Source organism: Trichomycterus rosablanca, chromosome 18 (genome assembly GCF_030014385.1).
Source record: "Trichomycterus rosablanca isolate fTriRos1 chromosome 18, fTriRos1.hap1, whole genome shotgun sequence".
Classification (NCBI taxonomy): Eukaryota; Metazoa; Chordata; class Actinopteri; order Siluriformes; family Trichomycteridae; genus Trichomycterus; species Trichomycterus rosablanca.
This window is the reverse complement of record NC_086005.1, coordinates 20,539,721-20,561,687: the sequence shown is the minus strand read 5'-3', so window position 1 is coordinate 20,561,687 and position 21,967 is coordinate 20,539,721. Positions and strand designations below refer to the sequence as shown.

Genomic DNA, 21,967 nt, shown 5'->3' with positions numbered 1-21,967 from the left:
AGTCAATGTCTCCAGCTGGATCGCCTCTACACATGCTGCTTAATAAAGGCCCGGGGTGTTTTTTTTTTTCCTTCATGCTGAAGGTCAGTACAGAGAGAGAAAGAAGCTGAAAGAAGAGTTATAGCAATGCGGACGAATGCTTATAGTGACTCTGCTGCACATGCTGAATTGCCTGATGTGGACTGAGTCTCAAGGTTAATCGAGGCATTTACCAAATAGCATAAAAAAGTATTATTATTAGTTTCTTTTATTTAAAATTGCACTTCCAATCATAGACTGTGTGGCACCGAATTTTTTACAGTGTGCCAGTTTATGTAATATTCATTACAAGAGAGGCGTTACATTGATGTCGTATGAAACAATGAATGAATTCACCTTGAAAATTCACCTTGACTAGTTTGTATTTGCAGAAAGCCAAGTGTAATGTCAAAGCTTCAAACTGCAAAACCATTTATGAGGAAGAAAAAAATAGAGAACATAGTGGGTCTGTCCAAAAACCTACTGAGCTGCCTTGCTGCTTACTGCCAACTTGGGCAGCTGCCTAATGCCTAGTTCACACTACACGATTTTTTGCCCTGATTTTCGCTCGGCGACTGGTCGGCGCTAGATTAGCCAGCTCGGGAGCAACTCGGCGTTCGCTCGGCGATCAAAACTCGGCTCTCAATCGCGAAGTGTGAACTACTCAACAACTCCATCCGACCGGCTCGCCGAGCACTCGGCGACCAGATCGAGATTTCTAACATGTCAGATATCTGATCGGAGATGTGCGACTGGCAATGAGTGCTGTGTCGAACAGCCAATGAGAACGCAAGATACGGTCTGAAGGGAAACGCAGGAGAGGAGTGTAAACAGGTGGGACAGGGGGATAATATAGTTTACACTGTGTTCCAAATTATTATGCAAAAAGTGTTTAGGAGTGATAAGGTAAGAATTTTTTTGTTTGTCAGTTAAACTCATTGATGGTGATGTGTCAGGGCTCTTTATATCACTGAAAGCAATTGCAGACACCTGTGCTAATTAGTTTGGCAGGTGTGTCCAATTAAAGGCAAGACTACTTAAGAAGGCTGTCCCACATTATTAAGCAGCCTACATTTTCAGCCAAAATGGGAAAGAAAAAGGATGTGTCGGCTGCTGAGAAGCAACAAATTGTGGAGTGTTTAGGTCAAGGCATGACTACAATCAACATTGCCAAGACACTTCATCGTGATCATCGCACAATCAAGAAGTATGTAGCTGATTCAGAGCACACACGTGTGCGTGCTGATAAGGGAAGATTGAGGACTCTTTCCAACAGGCAATTACGTCAGGTTAAAAGAGCAGCTGCAAAAATGCCTTGTCATAGCAGCAGACAAGTTTTTGAAACTGCTGGTGCCTCCAACGTCCCCCGAACAACAAGATGCAGGGTCCTTCAGAGGTTTGCAGCTGTGCGTAAGCCATCCTGTCGACCTCCTCTATCCACTGCACACAAGCAGAAACGGCTCCAGTGGGCCAAACAATACATGAAGACTGACTTCAAAACTGTTTTGTTCACCGATGAGTGCCGTGCAACGCTCGATGGTCCAGATGGATGGAGTGGAGGATGGCTGGTTGATGGACACCCCATGCAAACAAGGCTACGGCGCCAACAAGGAGGAGGTGGAGTAATGTTTTGGGCTGGAATCATGGGGAGAGAGATTGTCGGCCCCTTTAGGATCCCTGAAGGGGTAAAGATGACCTCCATAATGTATGTGGAGTTTCTCAAACAGCACTTCCTGCCATGGTTCAAGAAGAAGAACCGTGCATTCCGCAGCAAGATCATTTTCATGCATGATAATGCACCGTCTCATGCTGCAAAGAACACATCTGCATCTCTGGCTGCTATGGGCATAAAAGGGGACAAACTTATGGTGTGGCCCCCATGCTCCCCTGACCTCAACCCCATTGAGAACCTCTGGAGCATCATCAAAAGGAGTGTCTATGATGGCGGGAGGCAGTTCACATCTAAGCAACAGCTCTGGGAGGGTATTCTGTCCTCATGCAAAACAATTGAAGCAGATACCATCCAAAACCTGACAAATTCAATGGACGAGAGAGTTCAGAAGCTCCTTTCGAACAAGGGGTCCTATGTGCAAATGTAACATCACCTAGAATAAAGTTTTGACTTGAAAACTGTTTGATTTCAGTTTGTAATAACCTGCTAATGCTTATAATTTCAGAAATGACAATTTTTTTGTTCTTTATAAAAATGAAAAGGTTGAAAACTCTGCTGTGCATAATAATTTGGAACATGCATTTTGAGTGCATTTTGAGTGTTTTATTTTTTTTTTTTAATATACTGTTATCATTGGCAGTTTGTTCAAAAACCTTTCAATTGTACTCTAATAGTTGATGACTGGAAAATTACAATGACTGCAATTCATATAGGTAATTTTGGAAAATCGGAGAAAATATTATTTGCATAATAATTTGGAACACAGTGTATATCAGAATACACCGGCACACACACACGTTTTACAGTATTTCTGACTTGATCCTCTACAAAACATAACACCAACACTGCATTGCAAAAATATTAATTAACCTCCAACTCACAATAGAACAATCCATACTGTTCGTGTTGCCAAATCCACTCAGATTCATTTATTTTTTCTCTTTGATTTTACGCTGCACATCAGCGCACAAACACTTTGATCTCTCGCTACTTGTTGACGTGCATTTTTGGACGTGGTATCATTAAACCCCTCGTCACTTCTCGCGTGTGTTTTTGTAAAAAAACCCCAAAAAAAACGTGGTTTGGGAGATCAGAGAAGCTCGCCTGCGATTCCAGTTGGTGATAGATCGTGTAGTGTGAAACCCCCTGTCACCGATCAGTCGTGTAGTGTGAAATATACACCGACTGAAAGACTCCCGAGTGCAAGAGATTCAGTCGTGTAGTGTGAACTGTACAGCGACCCGACAAATCAGAAAGTCGTGTAGTGTGAACTTGGCATAAGTAGAGAGGATTCTAATAAGACATCAAACGTATAAGGCAGGTTATTCGGACACACTACTTAGACAGTGATTACACCGATCAGCCATAACATTAAAACTGTCCATTTTATCAGCTCCACTACTGACTGTAGTCCATCTGTTTCTCTACATACCTTTTTAGCCTGCTTTCACCCTGTTCTTCAATGATCAGGACCCCCACAGAGCAGGTATTATTTAGGTGGTGGATCACTCTCAGCACTGCAGTGACAATGTCATGGTGGTGGCAGCAGCGCTGCTGGAGTTTTTAAATACCGTGTCCACTCGCTGCCCACTCTATTAGACACTCCCACCTAGTTGGTCCACCTTGTAGATGTCAAGTCAGAGACGATCGCTCATTGCTGGATCCTATCCCAGGCACACAGTAACACCCTGGACAGGGCGGCAGTCCATCGCAGGGCAGACACACACACACACACACACACAAACACACACACACATTCACCTATAGGGCAATTCAGTGTCTCCAATTAACCTGACTGCATGTTTTTGGACTGTGGGAGGAAACCGGAGTTCCTGGGGGAAACTCACACAGACACGGGGAGAACATGCAAACTCCACACAGAAAGGACCCGGACCAGCCCGCCTGGGGATCGAACTCAGGACCTTGTTGCTGTGAGGCGACAGTGCTACTCTATAAACATGATGCCTCAGACACTGTGCAGCCTGTTTATGTTTTAAACTCATATTATTGGCCACTTGAGACTATTATGCACCCCTCTGGCGGCGTCATTAGGCTACAATAGGCAGTTGTAGCCTAGTGGTTAAGGTACTGGTTCACCTTGTAGATGTAAAGTCAGAGACGATCTCTCATCAATTGCTGCTGTTTGAGTTGGTTTGATCTTCTAGATCTTCATCAATGGTCACAGGACGCAGTCCACGGGGTGCTGTTGGCTGGATGTTTTTGGGTGGGGGACTATTCTCAGTCCAGCAGTGACAGTGAGGTGTTTAAAATTCCATCATTGCTGTGCCTGATCCACTCATACCAGCACAAAACACACTCACACACCACCACCTTGTCAGTATGTCAGTGTCAGTGCAGAGAATGATCCACCACCTAAATAATACCTGCTCTGTGGTGGTCCTGGGAGAGTCCTGACCATTGAAGAACAGCATGAAAGGGGGCTAACAAAGCATGCAGAGAAACAGATGGACTACAGTCCATCAGGTGGTTTTAATGTTATGGCTGATCGGTGTCTCTCACACTATGACAAATCTGTAATGATCTGAATCTGGAGGTGTTATTAGTATACTTGTCCTCATAAACTATTAAAATGCTCATATGTTTTCGTCTGTGCACAGTCTAATTGCATACGGTGTATGTCCCAACTACAAAAGCTTTCCAGCAGAATAGCATTTAATAATTATGAACAATCTGGCTTTTATGTCCTCCGAGATTCAATCAGTCCCCTTTCAAATAAACCAACGCCGTGCTTTGAAATGCGCAGCAATTTGTGGAATCTAGGACGTGAGTCATCAAAAGCTCTTTACAGAAAAGGATTGGTCACAAGCTCGGGCTCTATTTAATGACTAAAGGTGGCTTCATTAGGTCTGCGCTCTGAACTGAATTTGCATGTTTTTGTATTTTTTAAAAGCAAATATATGTATCTTTTATACTAGATGGTTAAATATACACTATATTGCCTAAAGTATTCACTCACCCATCCAAATCATTGAATTCATGTGTTCCAATCATTTCCATGTCCACAGGTGTATAAAACCCAAACACCTAGGCATGCAGACTGCTTCTACAAACATAAGTAAAAGAATGGGTCGCTCTCAGGAGCTGGTACCGTGATAGGATGCCACCTGTGCAAAAAGTCCAGTCGTGAAATGTCCTCGCTACTAAATATTCCACAGTCAACGTCAGTGGTATTATAACAAAGTGGAAGCGATTGGGAATGACAGCAACTCAGCTACGATGTGGTAGGCCACGTAAAATGACAGAGCGGGGTCAGCGGATGCTGATGTGCATAGTGCGATTGGATCGCTACAGACCTCCAAACTTCATGTGGCCTTCAGATTAGCTCAAGAACAGTGTAGAGAGCTTCATGGAATGGGTTTCCAGGCCGGAGCAGCTGCATCCAAGCCTGACATCACAGAGCGCAATGCAAAGCGTCGGATGAAGTGGCGTAAAGCACGCCACCACTGGACTCTAGAGCAGTGGAGACGTGTTCTCTGGGGTGACGACTCACGCTTCTCCGTCTGGCAATCCGACGGACGAGTCTGGGTTTAGCGGTTGCCAGGAGAACGGTACTTGTCTGACTGCATTGTGCCAAGTGTGAAGTTTGGTGGAGGGGGGATTATGGTGTGGGGTTGTTTTTCAGGAGTCGGGCTCGGCCCCTTAGTTCCAGTGAAAGGAACTCTTAATGCTTCAGCATACCAAAAGATTTTGGACAATTTCATGCTTCCAACTTTGTGGCAACAGTTTGGGGATGGCCCCTTCCATAAAGGTCCATAAAGACATGGAGGAGCGAGTTTGGTGTGGAAGAACTTGACTGGCCTGCACAGTCCTGACCTCAACCCGATAGAACACATTTGGGATGAATTAGAGCATCAGTGTCCGACCTCACAAATGCGCTTGGTCAAAAATTCCCATAAACACACTCCTAAACCTTGTGGAAAGCCTTCCCAGAAGAGTTGAAGCTGTTATAGCTGCAAAAGGTGGGCCGACATCATATTAAACACTATGGATTAAGAATGGGACGTCACTCAAGTTCATATGCGCGTGAAGGCAGATGAGCGAATACTTGGTCTAGTATCGTTGAGCAGGTGGCCCGCACAATGATATGTGTTGAGGGGGCCCAACATTTTTTTTGCACTTGGGCCCATGAGCTCCTAGTTACACCACTGTCTCTATGGAAGCCACTCAGATTCTTCCAATCACTTATAATCTCATGACTGGCAGGTGCTCCCATGTCCACTATTAAACCCCTGCATCTTATTCAAAATGCAGCTGCTCTCCTGTTTTTGAACCAACCTAAACACTGCCACATCTCCCCACTGCTTCGTTCTCTTCACCAGATTCCTGTAGCTGCACGAATTCAGTTTAAAACTCGCCTACAAAGCCAAAAATAGACCAGCTTCAAGTGACCTTTTCCACCGACGCGGATCCGGCTCCGTTCCGGTTCGCGAACTTGATTTTGAACCAGTTTTACGAACTAGAGATCTAATCTGGCACCACAGACGTCATCTGTGGGCGTGTCACAGTGTAGAGGTTTGGATGCTTTAATAAACTTCCATCTTCTAAAGTTCATCTGATTACATTTTGAGCCAGTTTGATATTTTTATATATATATTTTTTGCATTTTCTCCCCCTTTAGCGTGTCCAATTGTCCAATTTGCATCGTGCTTCCTCTCTGCCTATGCCGAACCCTGCCCTGACCGAGGAGATCGAAGCTAACCCACATCCCCTCCGACATATGAGCAGCAAAAAATTTACTTGAAAGTGTAGTAGAGTATTGAAAACAAAACAAACCCAACAATTAGGACATGCATGCCATTCATTCTGAGTAATCGAAGCATTGATTGAAAGGGGGTTGTTCAAAATAATAGCAGTGAGGAGTTCAATTGGTGAAGCCATTCATTCTGCAGAAGAACGGGTGTAAATTTTGGCCCTTATTTAAGGTAGGAGGGTGGCAAATGTTGCACAGGTTGGTCATAGCGCAAAATACTCGGTGAAATGGGTTGTTCCAGACATTGTTCTGATGAACAGCGTACTTTGATTAAAAAGTTGATTTTAGAGAGAAAAAACATACAGAGAAGTGCAGCAAATGATTGACTGCTCATCTAAAATGATCTCAAATGCCTTAAAGTGACCAAAACCTGAAAGATGCAGAAGGAAGCGTGGAACTACTGTATAGCCAGAATGGCAAAGGTTCAGCCAGTGATCACCTCCAGAAAGATCAAGGAACATCCGAAGTTCCCAGTGAGTACAGAAGATGATTAAATGAAGCCAATTTACCAGCAAGAACTCCTTGCAAAGTCCCGTTGTTAAGATAAAGACGTGTCCTGAATGGGTTCAAATTTCCCAAAGAACACATTGACTGGTCCAAAGAGAAATGGCTCAACATTTTGTGGACTGGTGAAAGCAAAATTGTTCTTTTTGGGTCTAGTAGCCGTAGACAGTATGTCAGACGACCATCGAGCACTGAATTCGAGCCACAGTACACTGTGAAGACAGTAAAGCACGGTGGTACAAAATGATGATATGGGGATGTTTATCATACCATGGTGTTACGCCTATTTATCACATACGAGGGATCATGGATCAGTTTAAATATATCAGAATACTTGAGGAGATCATGTTGCCTTATGTCGAAGAAGAAATGCCCTTCAAATGGGTGTTTCAACATGACAATGACCCAAAACATCTTGGTTACAGACAAACAAGATTGAGGTAATAGAGTGGCCAGCCCAATCCCCTGACTTCAATCCCATAGAGAACTTGTGGGCTGATATCTGAAACACGTTTTTTTGAGGCAAAACCCAAAATTGCAAAAGAACTGTGGAATGTAGTGTAATCATCCTGGACTGGAATACCTGTTCAGAGGTGCCAGAAGTTGGTCGACTCCATGCAACACAGATCTCGGAAACAATTGTTATGCCACTAAATATTAGTTCAGTAATTTAAAGTAAAGTGAAACCTCAAACATTTTCAGTTTATAGATAAATTTTTTGAGTTTTTAAAGAAAAATGCTGGCACTGCTATTATTTTGAACAGCCTAATATTCAATTTTCTTAATTTTCTGTAAAGGATTAACGCAAACTGGCTAAATGTTGTTAATGTTTTGAATTAGAATTAAAAGTGTAGTATTTTCAGTGCATTTGCATTTATGGAAATAAAAGTTATTAGAATGATTTAATGCTTTATTCACTTTTTTTAAAATCACTGCTATTTTTTTGAACACTACTGTATATACAGTATATATAGCGGCTCCCAGAGGCGCGACTCGGTTCCTTTTGTTCATTTTAAAGAGCCGTTCAATAGAATCACTATCAGAACATTTTTGACGGCACCCCTGACGAAGCCAGACGGCACCCCATAGGCCATGTTTTTTACGTGAAGCTTTTTCAACTCTGCCGAGAAGCAGATTCAGAACCCCGAGCTGTATAACCACCACATGTAAAGTTACCATGGTATATTGGGTAATATTGATAATCTTGTCTAGTTACGCTAATAAACTGTTGCTGTGGGTGGTTTCCCCATAAAGTGCTTTTGTAGGGATGAATACTTCAGATTTGACTTCAGTGGTTAAGGTACTGGACCAGTGATCGGAAGGTTTCTGGTTTAAGCCACTCCACCACCAATGTGCCAGTGTTTCAATTTCTTGCACTGTATTCAATATTTAGTAAGTCACTTGGGATAAAAGTTTCTGCTTAATCCTGAAAATACCAATTATACTGTAGTCCTGGAGGTCTCACAAGAGCAGAGTCTAAGTTTAGTGATTGTTTTCTGCCCAAACGCACCTGATTTAATTCCTGAGTGGGTTTTATTAAGCAAGGAAAACTCATATGAATAAATGTAGTCATGTTTCTAGATTTTACATTTCATGTGGTATTATTTTGGTAGAGCCTTGAGTTTAGACACTAGGTGGAGACACCTACCTACTTATCATGACTGAACTAGTAAAACCTAGTTCCAAGCTGTACTGAACACTCCTCCTAGCCACGGTGCTATATTTATTTTATTTTATTTTATTCGATTTTTTTGTTGTTTTACAAACTTTGGTTACATTCATGACAGAACAGGTAATTACTGGTTACACAAGATTCACCACTTCACAAGTCGTGGACAATTTTGTATCTCCAATTCACCTCACTTGCATGTCTTTGGACTGTGGGAGGAAACCGGAACTCCCGGAGGAAACCCACGCAGACATGGGGAGAAGATGCAAACTCCACACTGAAAGGACACGGACTGCTCCGCCTGAGAATCGAACCCGGGACCTTCTTGCTGTGAGGCGACAGTTCTACCCCGCCCGCACACTAAAATTAAACATTATTTAAAAATCTGATTTGCATATTACATCGGCTATGCAGACACCACTCATCACTCACTTCACTTCCCAAGCTAGAGCCTAACAAGATATGCGCTATATGCCCAAAAGTATGTGTACAAACTTTTAAACAAGGGTATGAATATGGATTCGCCAACCATCCAAACTCAGTCCCGCTGCTACAGCACGGCCTCCACACTTGTGTAAAGCCTTTTTCAATCCCAGTTTAGCGTAACTGGGGACCCTGATTGCCTCTGAGGAGGGTATATTTGCCAGACACATGCTCCTTCCGATGTGTACGCAGTTCACAGACCCCCTTATATTCGCCCACATTTCGGTGGATTCATGTGCGAGGCCAGTCTTGCGCATGGAGGGTTACGCACTGATCTATGCATTCCTCCACTTCTTTTTCAGTCCATTTTTTTCCCACCCAGCAAACTATTGGCCAATTTTGTCTGCTGCAGGCACTGCCAATTGGGCCTGCTAGGGGGTGCACAGAGCTGAGATTCGAACACGGAGAGTTCAGAATCCCAGTGCAGGTGCGCTAGTGGAATATCCCACTGTGACACCTGATTTTAGATGAGAAAGCCTGGTTTGCTTCAAGTTATGTTTCTTTTTATAGGTGTTAAGTGTAGTTAAAGTCAGTGCTCTGTTTGTCCATGTCCATGTCAGACCTTGCTTTGCATATACACCGATCAACCATAACATTAAAACCACCTCCTTGTTTCTACACACATTGTCAATTTTTTCAGCTCCACTTACCATATACAGTGGTACCTCTAGATACGAGTGCGAGCTCGTAAGTAGAGCAGCTCGTATCTCGAACTAATTTTCCCCATTTAAAATAAAGGAAATAGAATTAATCCGTTCCAGCCCTCTGACAAGTCCCCAAAATATCGTAAATTATGAAAAAATACACGTTTTTAATTAAGAAAAACACATGTATAAACATATAAAACATAATAAAAGAAAAATGTATAAAATACGGTACTGTAACCTTAGCTTGGCGACAGGTTAACGCGGCTAACGGAGAGCGGCTGAGGAGGAGGAAGGGAGGGAGGAAGGGTAACTGGCAAGGTACGAAGCTTAGATACGTACGGGTAAACTAAAACAGGCCTTTCTTACACTTTAAACAAAACTTGCACTTACTTTATTGGGACCCATGAGAAGAACGGGATGAGGGGATGCTAGAGGATTGTGGGACCGAGGATTGTGGGAGCGAGTACTGTACTAGTAGTAGTAGTAGTTGGAAATTCCTTTGAAACGGCTCCCTTGCGCCGACGCGCAAACTAGCGGTAGCGTACCCGAAGCTCCAGCCCGGCTCGTATCTTGGATCTGGGCTCGTATCTAGAGCAGAAATTTTGATCTCGAGAAGCTCGTATGTGGAGCAGCTCGTATCTAGAGGTACCACTGTAGTTCTACAATTACTGACTGTAGTCCATCTATGTCTTTACATACCTTTTTAGCCTGCTTCCACCCTGTTCTTCACAGAGTAGGTATTATTTAGGTGGTGGATGATTCTCAGCACTGCAGTGACACTGACATGGTGGTGGTGTGTTAGTGTGTGTTGTGCAGGTATGAGTGGATCAGACACAGCAATGCTGCTGGAGTTTTAAAAGTCCACACTCCTACCTAGTTGGTCCACCTTGTAGATGTAAAGTCAGAGACGATCGCTCATCTATTGCTGCTGTTTGAGTTGGTCATCTTCTAGACCTTCATCGGTGGTCACAGGACGCTGCCTACGGGGCGCTGTTGGCTGAATATTTTTGGTTGGTGGACTATTCTCAGTCCAGCAGTGACAGTGAGGTGTTTAAAAACACACACTAACACACCACCACCATCATGTCAGTGTCACTGCAGTGCTGAGAATGATCCACCACCTATATAATACCTGCTCTGTAGTGGTCCTGGGAGAGTCCTAAAAAGGGGGCTAACCAAGCATGCAGAAAAAAGAAGGACTACAGTCAGTAATTGTAGAACTACAAAGTGCTAAAGCTGCTCAGGTGGCGCAGCGGTAAAAAGACACGCTGCAACCAGGGCTGGATTCTGAGTACGTAGTATCGAATCCAGCTCTGCTTCACCGGTTCGAAGCCGAGTGGCTGTATGAGCAACGATTGGCCGGTTGCTCAGTTGGGGGGTGGGACAAAGAACCGGATGTGGGTCTCTCTCTGTCAGAATGCGATTACGACCTATGCCGGCTGATTAGAGGCGCCTGCACAAGAGATGAGGAAGAGTGCCCTTAGGGTGTGTCTCTCCGCATGCAACGCTAGGTGGCGCCAAACTCATCAATGTGTGGGTGGCAAAAATGCATCCGGCTGCTGCCCATGTTTCGGAGGGGATGTGGGTTAGCTTCGATCTCCTCGGTCAGGGCAGGGTTCGGCATAGACACAGAGGAAGCACGATGCAAATTGAACAACTGGATGCGCTAAAGGGGGAGAAAAAACGAGTGTAGAAACAAGGAGGTGGTTTTAATGTTAGGGTTGATCAGTGTATATGAGTGTGTTTCTGTGTGGGGACCCCTGTGTGGGGTCGTATTTAAAGTCTTTGGTTTGATTAAAGCTGGTGTTAAGTTAAACAACTTTAAGAACCACTGCTATGTAAAGACAAATCTGCTGGAACATCATGGCCCATGTTGTAATGCCATCTGTTCCTCTGTGTGTCTTGCCAAAATCTGCTCAGGTTTTCATCTGTGCTCATCAAACATGTTAGATTGATTACTAAATAGCCTAATGCTACATCTGCTACTGACTTATAGCAATGCCTCACGAGTTCAGTTCTATAACTAAATCAAGAGACGTCATATCAGTACAATCAGGATTCATTCATCTTTATGCTATGCATTGTATTGTGTGATTAAAATACACTACTTGACCAAATAGTATATGGATGTAGGGACAGTTGTAGCTCAGTGGCTGAGGTACTGAACTAGTATTAAGAAGGCTGCCGGTTCAAGCCCCACCACCGCCAAGTTGTCACTGTTGGACCCCTGAGCAAGGCCCCTAACCCTCAATTGCTAAAATTGTATTCAGTGATAATTGTATGTCTGCTAAATGCTGATAATGTAAACGTACACTGATCAGCCATAAAATGTATCAGCTCCACTTACCATATAAAAGCACTTTGTAGTTCTACAATTACTGACTGTAGTCCATCTGTTTCTATGCATGCTTTGTTAGCCCCCTTTCTTCTGTACTTCAATGGTCAGGACTCTCCCTACACTACTACAGAGCAGGTATTATTTGGGTGGTGGATCATTCTAAGCACCGCTTTGACACTGACATGGTGGTGGTGTGTTAGTGTGTGTTGTGCTGGTATGAGTGGATCAGACACAGCAATGCTGGACTGAGAATAGTCCACCAACCAAAAATATCCAGCTAACAGCCCCACATGGGCAGCATCCTGTGACCACTGATGAAGGTCTAGAGGATGACCAACTCAAACAGCAGCAATAGATGAGCGATCGTCTCTGACTTTACATCTACAAGGTGGACCAACTAGGAGTAGGTAGGAGTGTCTAATAGAGTGGACATGGAGTGGACACGGTATTTAAAAACTCCAGCAGCGCTGCTGTGTCTGATCCACTCATACCAGCACAACACACCACCACCTAAGTAATACCTGCTCTGACTACTGACTACAGTCAGTAATTGTAGAACTACAAAGAGCTTCTATATGGTAAGTGGAGCTGATAAAATGGACAGTGAGGTGGTTTTAATGTTATGGTTATTTTATTTAGTTGTTTTTATACACCTAGTAGCAATACTTACAGGTGGTGTCCACATACTTTTGGACAGTGTTTTTCACTATGAAGGACTACCTTGTTTGTACCACAGCTGTCTGAGCATCAGTTACCTTTGTTTGATCGATTCCTCGATGCAATTTGCTGTGCAAATACGCTAATCTGTTTATGTGAAATTCATTTAGTCCGGCAAACAGTTGTGGTCAGGAGCTCTCAATAAAATTGGCCGGCTGTTAATTCACTTCATATTTGGCCGGCTCGGTTTTCTTTTCTATCTATAGCCGAGAGAGGAGACCAGAGAGCACAGATAAATGAAAAGCCGTGATGAAAGTTCCCCTGTCCACCATTGGTACACAGACTGTTATATATTTACAAGCGGAACTCGGTCCTGGCGGCGGGGAGAGGCCGGTTTATTCAATAACCAGCATAATCTGCTCTCCGGCTTAAGCTGAAAAGTGATTTCCTTTAGCCCCCTCCTATCCTTTTGAAATCCCCCCCTCCCTCGCTCGCTCCACTCGTAACGTGGACACTCTCTCTAGCTCTTCAGTTCTCCTGCTGGTGCTGAGCTTTGGTGGCGCTTGAGGAAAGCAGGTTTCAGAAGGATGCTGACAGAACGGACGAGACCACGCGTCGCAGACTGAGAACTTCTTTCAGCTTTGGGACGATCCGGAATCTGCTTCACGTGCGAACTTTAAACGTTCTGTATTACTCTGATGGCTCAGTCCGGAGGGAACCAGGACATGCTGGCCGTGCCCGTTAAACAGCTCCACCAAGGAGACCAGGCTGGACTGACCGAGGACCTGGTGAAGATTCTCAGGGAGAACCTCCTTCAGCAGGAACGGCCGCGGCGGCCGTGGGAAAAGAGATCCCCGGCGTCCATGTCTCCACGACTGTCCCCCACCACGCTGTCGCCGCGCAACTCTCCTCGGCTGCTGCGCCGCATGTTGATAAACAACAACATCCACAAACAGCGCCGCTTCACCGTCGCACACACCTGGTAAGATCCGGACACGCCGATTCTCTCTCGGACCGAGTATGAGGAGTCCTAAATTTAAAGTTGGTTAGACTGGTTTGTTTGTTCTTTGTATAGTGCTGTAAAGGTCAGACACTGAGATGTCCATTATGGATGGTCGAATGCTGCACTGCTGCCTCATTAGAGCCTCTCATTGTATCCATCACTATGGTTATTCCTATTGTACGTGTCCCAATTAGGTGCCTCGTCACCCAGTATGTGACAAACTAGTGATTATTGATCGAGAGTGCGCATGAATAGGTTTGTAACTGGAACACTTGCACATTCAGCCTTTCTGTCGAATTCTGTCCTGGGTCTCTCCATCACTGTGTTTATTTGTATAACTGGGTGCTCAAACGCATGATTTAATGTTGTTCTGGTGATTATAAAGTACAGTGGTACCTTGAAACTCAACGTCAGTTGGTTCTGGGAGTGGCGTTGAGTTTTAAGGTATTTTTCCCCATAAGAATGTATGGGAAAAGCTGTTAATGCGTTTCATTTTATCAGCTCCACTTACCATATAGAAGCACTTTGTAGTTCTACAATTACTGACTGTAGTCCATATATTTCTCTGCATGCTTTGTGAGCCCTCTTTCACCCTGTTCTTCGATGGTCACGACTCTCCCAGGACCACCACAGAGCAGGTATTATTTGGGTGGTGGATCATTCTCAGCACTGCATTGAGACTGACATGGTGGTGGTGTGTTAGTGTGTGTTGTGCTGGTATGAGTGGATCAGACACAGCAATGCTGCTGGAGTTTTTAAACACCTCACTGTCACTGCTGGACTGAGAATAGTCCACCAACCAAAAATATCCAGCCAACAGCGCCACATGTGCAGGTCTAGAAGATGACCAACTCAAACAGCAGCAATAGATGAGCGATCGTCTCTGACTTTACATCTACAAGGTGGACCAACTAGGTAGGAGTGTCTAATAGAGTGGACAGTGAGTGGACACGGTATTTAAAAACTCCAGCAGTTCTGCTGTCTGATTCACTCATACCAGCACAACACACACTAACACACCACCACCATGTCAGTCATAATGCAGTGCTGAATAAGACCTAAATAATACCTGCTCTGTAGTGGTCTTGTGGGGGTCCTGACCATTGAAGAACAGGGTGAAAGCAGGCTAAAAAAAGTATGTAAAGAAAGAGATGGACTACAGTCAGTAATTGTAGAACTACAAAGTGCTTCTATATGGTAAGTGGAGCTGATAAAATGGATAGTGAGTGTAGAAACAAGGAGGTGGTCACAAAGTCTTAGACTCCTAATGAGAAAGCAGGGACCGAGAGCGTGACTAAAAATCAGTGTTACGCTGCTTTTGTTTGCACTTAGGATGCTGTTTGATATGTAGATCATAGCTCTGATATTTAAGTGTCCCGACTGATGTGTTATCAAAGGGACGTAAACAGATTCTTTTTGTTCGGAGAGGACTTGTGAAGGCAGTTTGTGTGTTTTTGTTTCACATGAGAGCGAATCACAAAATCAATATTAGTTCCTAAGGCCCTTTGAATCTATTAAGCTTATTTTAATGATGGTTTTCTATCTATCCATCCATCCATATATCCATCTTGCTGCACTGCACAAAGTGCAAGACGGCCAAGAATAACTGCAGGCTTGCACAGTCACTCTCTCGTCTGTGAAGCCATCAGGCTCTTCTTTTCACCAGCCAGGGGTGAACTCCTACACCGAGCCATAACACCCACGGTGAAGCACGCTACGCCAAAGTACTAATTTGCCACCTGCGCCATAACATTAAAACCACCTTCTTGTTTCTACACACGTTGTCCATGTTATCAGCACCACTTACCATATAGGAGCACTTTGTAGTACTACAATTACTGACTGTAGTCCATCTGTTTCTCTGCATGCTCTGTTAGCCCATTTTCATGCTGTTCTTCAAATGGTCAGGACCCCTACAGGACCACTACAGAGTAGGCATAATTTCTCAGCACTGGTGGTGCGTTAGTGTGTGTGGATCAGACACAGCAGCGCTGCTGGAGTTTTTAAACACCTCACTGTCACTGCTGGACTGAGAATAGTCCACCAACCAAAAATATTCAGCCAACAACTGATGCAGGTCTAGAAGATGACCAACTCAAACAGCAGCAACAGATGAGCGATCGTCTCTGACTTCACATCTACAAGGTGGACCAGCTAGGTAGGAGTGTCTATTAAAGTGGACAGTAAGTGGACGCGGTATTTAAAAACTCAAGCAGGGCTGCTGTGTCTGATCCACTCATACCAGCACAACACACACTAACACACCACCACCTTGTCAGTGTCGCTGCAGTGCTGAGAATGATCCACCACCCAAATAATACCTGCTCTGTGGTGGTCCTGTGGGGGTCCTGACCATTGAAGAACAGGGTGAAAGCAGGCTAAAAAAGTATGCAGAGAAATAGATGGACTACAGTCAGTAATTGTAGAACTACAAAGTGCTTCTAAAATGGACAGTGAGTGTAGAAACAAGGCGGTGGTTTTAATGTTATGGCTGATCAGTGTAAAAGCAGTGACAATGTCAGCTGGCCACCTTTGCTGTATTGTGTACATAGTGGTGGAATACCAGAGACACTATTGGTAGTGCTTTGTTGCTATGGATAAAAATAAAAGTCTATAAATGTCAACCTGTTTGCGATGTGCCATCAACAAATAAATCACTGAGATTATGAGAATGCAAACAGTGAACCAGGTTCTGGAATGCCTATCATATACTATCAATGCTATTATGGGATGGCAGAAGGATATGAGAGCATCTCCAAATTGCATTTGTATGTTTATTTATCGTACTGGATATTTTAATATGGGTAATGGGGTAGAGATGTTTTAGGTCATAGGTATGTGAGGCGACAGTGCTACCCACTGAGCCACTCTTTTTTAACCTGCTTTTACCCTGTTCTTCAATGTTTAGCAGGTATTATTTAGGTGGTGGGTCATTCTCAGCACTGCAGTGACAATGACATGGTGGTTGTGTGTTAGTGTGTGTTGTGCTGGTATGAGTGGATCAGACACAGCAGTGTTGCTGAAGTTTTTAAAGTGTGTCCACTCACTGTCCACTCTATTAGACACTCCTACCTAGTTGGTCCACCTTGTAGATGTAAAGTCAGAGACGATCGCTCATCTATTGCATCAGTGGTCACAGGAAGCTGCCCACGGGGTGCTGTTGGCTGGATATTTTTGGTTGGTGGACTATTCTCAGTCCAGCAGTGACAGTGAGGTGTTTCTTCTTCCTCTTCCTCCTCGGCCTTTGGTCCGTTCGGTTGCGGGGTCGGCTCTCGGCGGATCATGATCCGTATCGATTTGGCACAATTTTTACGCCGGATGCCCTTCCTGACACGACTCTCCCTATTTTATCCGGGCTTGGGACCGGCACTAAAATGCACTGGTTTGTGCATCCAGCGGCTAGGTATCTATAGGTCAATTCATTGTGTCCGATTAGCCTGGTGGCATGTTTTTGGACTGTGGGAGGGAACCCACGTGGACATGAGGAGAACATGCAAACTCCGCACAGAAAGGACCCGGACCGCCCCAACCTGGGGATCGAACCCAGGACCTTCTTGCTGTGAGGCGACAGTGCTACCCACTAAGCCACCGTGCCGCCCTGTGTCTTATCCACTCATACCAGCACAATACACACTAACACACCACCACCATGTCAATGTCAGTGCAGAGCTGAGAACGATCCACCACCCAAATAATACCTGCTCTGTGGTGGTCCTGTGGGGGTCTAAAAAGGTATGTAAAGAAATAGATGGACTACAGTCAGTAATTGTAGAACTACAAAGTAGGGATGTCGATCAAGGCATTTCTTAACTGATCGGTATCGGCTTTACTAATCCCGATCCTTTGTTTTACGTCAGCATGTCCGCTGTGTGGAAATACTTTAAATTGGAAAGTGAAACGAGTCAGTGAACAGTGAAGTGTAATGTCTGCAATGCGAGCATTTCACGAGGCGGTACGAGCAGAGCTTCGTTCATTACTGTAGAATTTTACTATTTATATGGTGTGTGAGTCAAGGATCACTCCGGTTTACAAAACAATAACTTTTAATCCCAGTATGAAAACTTCAGGACCAAAACATACAGCTTTTACCAGTTTACGTGTTACAAGACTGAACGACATCTCAGTATCAAGCACTCTGATTGGCTTAGTTATGTAACCGAGCGTCGTAGTGATGCACTTGCTTAATAAAGAAATAAATACACGGTATATTCACAAATTGTCGGGAGCAAAACACTTTATTAACTTCTTCTGTTACCGTAACGAATAGCGGACAGCTAGAGTCATCGCGTTAGCCAAGCACGCTATTCCATGCACTATGGAAGCCCCAAAGGGTCAAAACACACTCACTTCGCGTAGAAACGTCCATCAAACCATTGTCACAATACAACCACAGAAAAGTTTGTTACAGTTACAACACGCATACAAGTAGGGCTGGACGATATGGCTAGAATTTATATCACGATATAACTCCTAATTTCGGTCGATACGATATAATTCCGATATCGATATGAATAATACAAATGTCAGAAAAACTGCCAAGAACACCAACATTGGAAGGCTGTACCTGCGAACCTCTGAAATTTTTTTTTGCAAAGTCTATAAAATCTCACCCTTTACAACTAATATTTTAGAAATAATAATAATAATAATAATAATAATAATAATAATAATGGTACAAATAAATTAGCTCTCACCTTTTATTTGTATTCAGCATTTGTATACAAACAAAAACACATCATTCTCAAATAAACATAAGCTTTGACAATATATAATATAATATATTAACATATGTCTTAACCAGAAGTGGAAAGAGTACTAAAATATTGTACTCAAGTAAAAGTACTATTACTTTAATGAATTTTTACTTAAGTACGAGTAAAGTTACTAGTCTAAAAATCTACTCAAGTAAAAAGTAACTCATTTAAAATGCACTCAGAGTAAACGTTACTTAGTTACTTGTTTAACAGCAGGGGGGGTCTCTCCTGTGTAATGCAAACAGGACAAGTGGATATAAATCTCACAATATTTGTTTTTAATTAAAATATAATAGAAAAAACATGTTGACACAACATTTAAAACATTTAGGGATGTGTAATGTGTCATTTTAGTCCCATAAAACTTTTTCAAACTGTATAACCACTAGTGATGTGTCGTAGAATGATTCGAATCTATTGAACGGCCCTTTAAAATGAAATAAAGGAACCGACTCGCACTTCTGGGAGTCGTTATATTTATACAGATCTTTAAAAGGAACCGAGCAAAAAGATCCGACTCCCCATATCAGAATTCACTGCAGCAGTTTCCCCATACTCAGTAACGGATGTGATTTAAAATGTAGCGAATTACAATTATTAATACAAAACATACTTAAGTAAAATTACAGGCTGTAAAATCTACTTTAAAAAGTATAAGTACACAAAAAAACCTACTCAATTACAGTAACCCGAGTAAATGTACTTCGTTACTTTCTACCTCTGGTCTTAACCAACTTTAATCCACAACATGGACTGATAATTATTTGTATGTAAACATTTTCAAACAAAAGTGCTCAACCAGGATAAAAAATATAAAAAGTGCTTAAGAGTTGCTGCAGAATTTGCTGCAGCAGATGTTGTCCTTAAAGAATACAGAAAAAAAGAGTCTAGTCTTTCCTCTCTTATCAACTATTTCATCTGCTTCTTTTTTAACTGTGGATGCTCGTTCACTCACAGCTGTTGAACTTATTTTGCCGCTAATATCCACCGTGTTGTAGGTAGCGGAGCGTAATCAGAGCGGTAACGCTGAGCACTGGCTTCGTGCCTGTGGCGTACGTCATCACGCACTGACGTAATGTATATCGATCGAATTTGATTAAAAATCATATCACCGTTATTGAAACATTTTCTATCGCGATATATATCGATATCGAATTATTGTCCAGCACTACATACAAGTACGGTGGCTCATAAGAAACAAACCAGATATCATTTAACCAAACGATCTACAATTACTACCAATTTGATACGCCACCTAAAAAATAAACACTCAGCCGAATACAGCGAGTTTATTATTATGTGATGAGAAGAGCAACCGGCTGTCACGCTAACACGGCAGAGATGCTGATTTTCCTCAAAAAGAAACTTCACTTCATTTTGAGTGTTCTAGTTTTACTACTACAATGCTGCACTAAGTTTGTTTACTTTTATTTTGTAAAAATAAAAGAACATTAAGCAATAGCTTGGATACAGGCAATTTTTTCCTACAGCACTGCAGAGCTATTCAGTCGTTAAACATATACATTGGATTAATTTGAATAACTGTAATGTATTTGAAGTGTGCACTGTGTGAACAGTATTATCTAGTTCTTATCTAGATGATATCTAGAAAATACAAGTATCGGTTTGAGACTCGGTATCGGGATCAAAATTAAAGATCGGGAACAAAAAAACGTGATCGGGACATCCCTACTACAAAGTGCTCCTATATGGTAAGTGGAGCTGATACAATGGACAGTGAGTGTAGAAACAAGGAGGTGGTTTTAATGTTTAACATCTGAACTCAACAAAGAGGAACGGTGGCCACATATCTTTGGCCATATCGTGCTATACACAGTTCCAGAACATCCCAGTCCAATGGAACATTTTATTCATGTTTTGTAATAGTATCTGGGCAGCAGGCTATACATTTTAGTGGACGTTGGTGACTGCCTCAGCCCGACTAAGTAAACACAGCATTAATGAGAAGCAAACAGGACTGCCAGCTGGAGGGAGAGGTTCACTGCCACTGTTTAACAACCACCCACTCGTCTAATCTGCTGTGATCTGTCATAAAACCCTCCACTACTGACCACAGCGCTGTTTTATGCACTCTTTCTGCTCACATAACTGGAGCACTTACATGCATAAGATCATATTTGCATTAAATGAAACTTCCTAGATTATAAAGTACAACCTGTGTTGATGTTTTAGTAGTGGCATCCACAGGTAGATTAGAATTAACCGTTTTATCCAGAGTTAAGTTGCCATATAATCTAAAATGCCTTATATAAAACTGTTATACAACTGTATGAACTGTCAATTCAGGACTTTATCTACATCACTTCAAAACCTTGATCTTTTAAGCTATTTAGACGTGACCTTACACGGTCACAGACTGATGACCAGACGTTCTCCTCCAGCAAAAGAACAGAATTAATGTTTCTGTTCATTTTGGAAAGTCACCCAGGCCATAACGCAGTAAAGCATCCACACCATTTTGTGGTAAGTCGTGTACGTTTTTCTCCTTGTTTCTACACTCACTGTCCATTTTATCAGCTCCACTTACCATATAGAAGCACTTTGTAGTTCTACAATTACTGACTGTAGTCCATCTGTTACTCTGCATGCTTTGTTAGCCCCCTTTCACCCTGTTCTTCAATGGTCAGGACCCCCATGGGACCCCCACATTATTTAGGTGGTGGATCATTCTCAGCACTGCAGTGACAATGACATGGTGGTGGTGTGTTAGTGTGTGTTGTGCTGGTATGAGTGGATCAGACACAGCAGCGCTGATGGAGTTTTTAAACACCTCACTGTCCCTGCTGGACTGAGAATAGTCCACCAACCAACAATATCAAGCCAACAGCGCCCCATGGGCAGCATCCTGTGACCGCTGATGAAGGTCTAGAAGATGACCAACTCAAACAGCAGCAATAGATGAGCGATCGTCTCTGACCTTACATCTACAAGGTGGACCAACTAGGTAGTAGTGTCTAATAGAGTGGACACGGTATTTAAAAACTCCAGCAGCGCTGCTGTGTCTGATCCACTCATACCAGCACAACACACACTAACACACCACCACCATGTCAGTGTCACTGCAGTGCTGAGAATCATCCACCACCTAAATAATACCTGCTCTGTGGTGGTCCTGTGGGGGTCCCGACCATTGAAGAACAGCATGAAAGGGGGCTAACAAAGCATGCAGAGAAACAGATGGACTACAGTCAGTAATTGTAGAACTACAAAGTGCTTCTATGTGGTAAGTGGAGCTGATAAAATGGACAGTGAGTGTAGAAAGAAAGAGGTGGTTTTAATGTTATGGCTGATCGGTGGATACTAGTGCACAATACAATGAAATTTTTGTTTGGAAGCTGGGGTCTAGCACTGGGTCAGCTATTGCAATTAAGTTTTCAGGGTTAAGAACCTTGCGTAAGGGTGTTTGCTTAGCAGAGCTGAGACTCGAACG

General features: G+C 43.1%; 1 protein-coding gene across 1 annotated transcript in view; it reads left to right on the top strand.

The window, feature by feature from the left end:
• Window positions 1-13,455: 13,455 nt before the first annotated feature.
• The window catches only part of LOC134332931 (3',5'-cyclic-AMP phosphodiesterase 4D-like), a 214,805-nt gene continuing 206,293 nt past the window's right edge, over window positions 13,456-21,967 (top strand). The window contains exon 1 of the mRNA XM_063014765.1: window positions 13,456-13,741. Within this exon, the coding sequence (XP_062870835.1) occupies window positions 13,458-13,741 (284 nt within the window). The 5' untranslated portion in view covers window positions 13,456-13,457. The remainder of the gene's footprint in view (window positions 13,742-21,967) is intronic.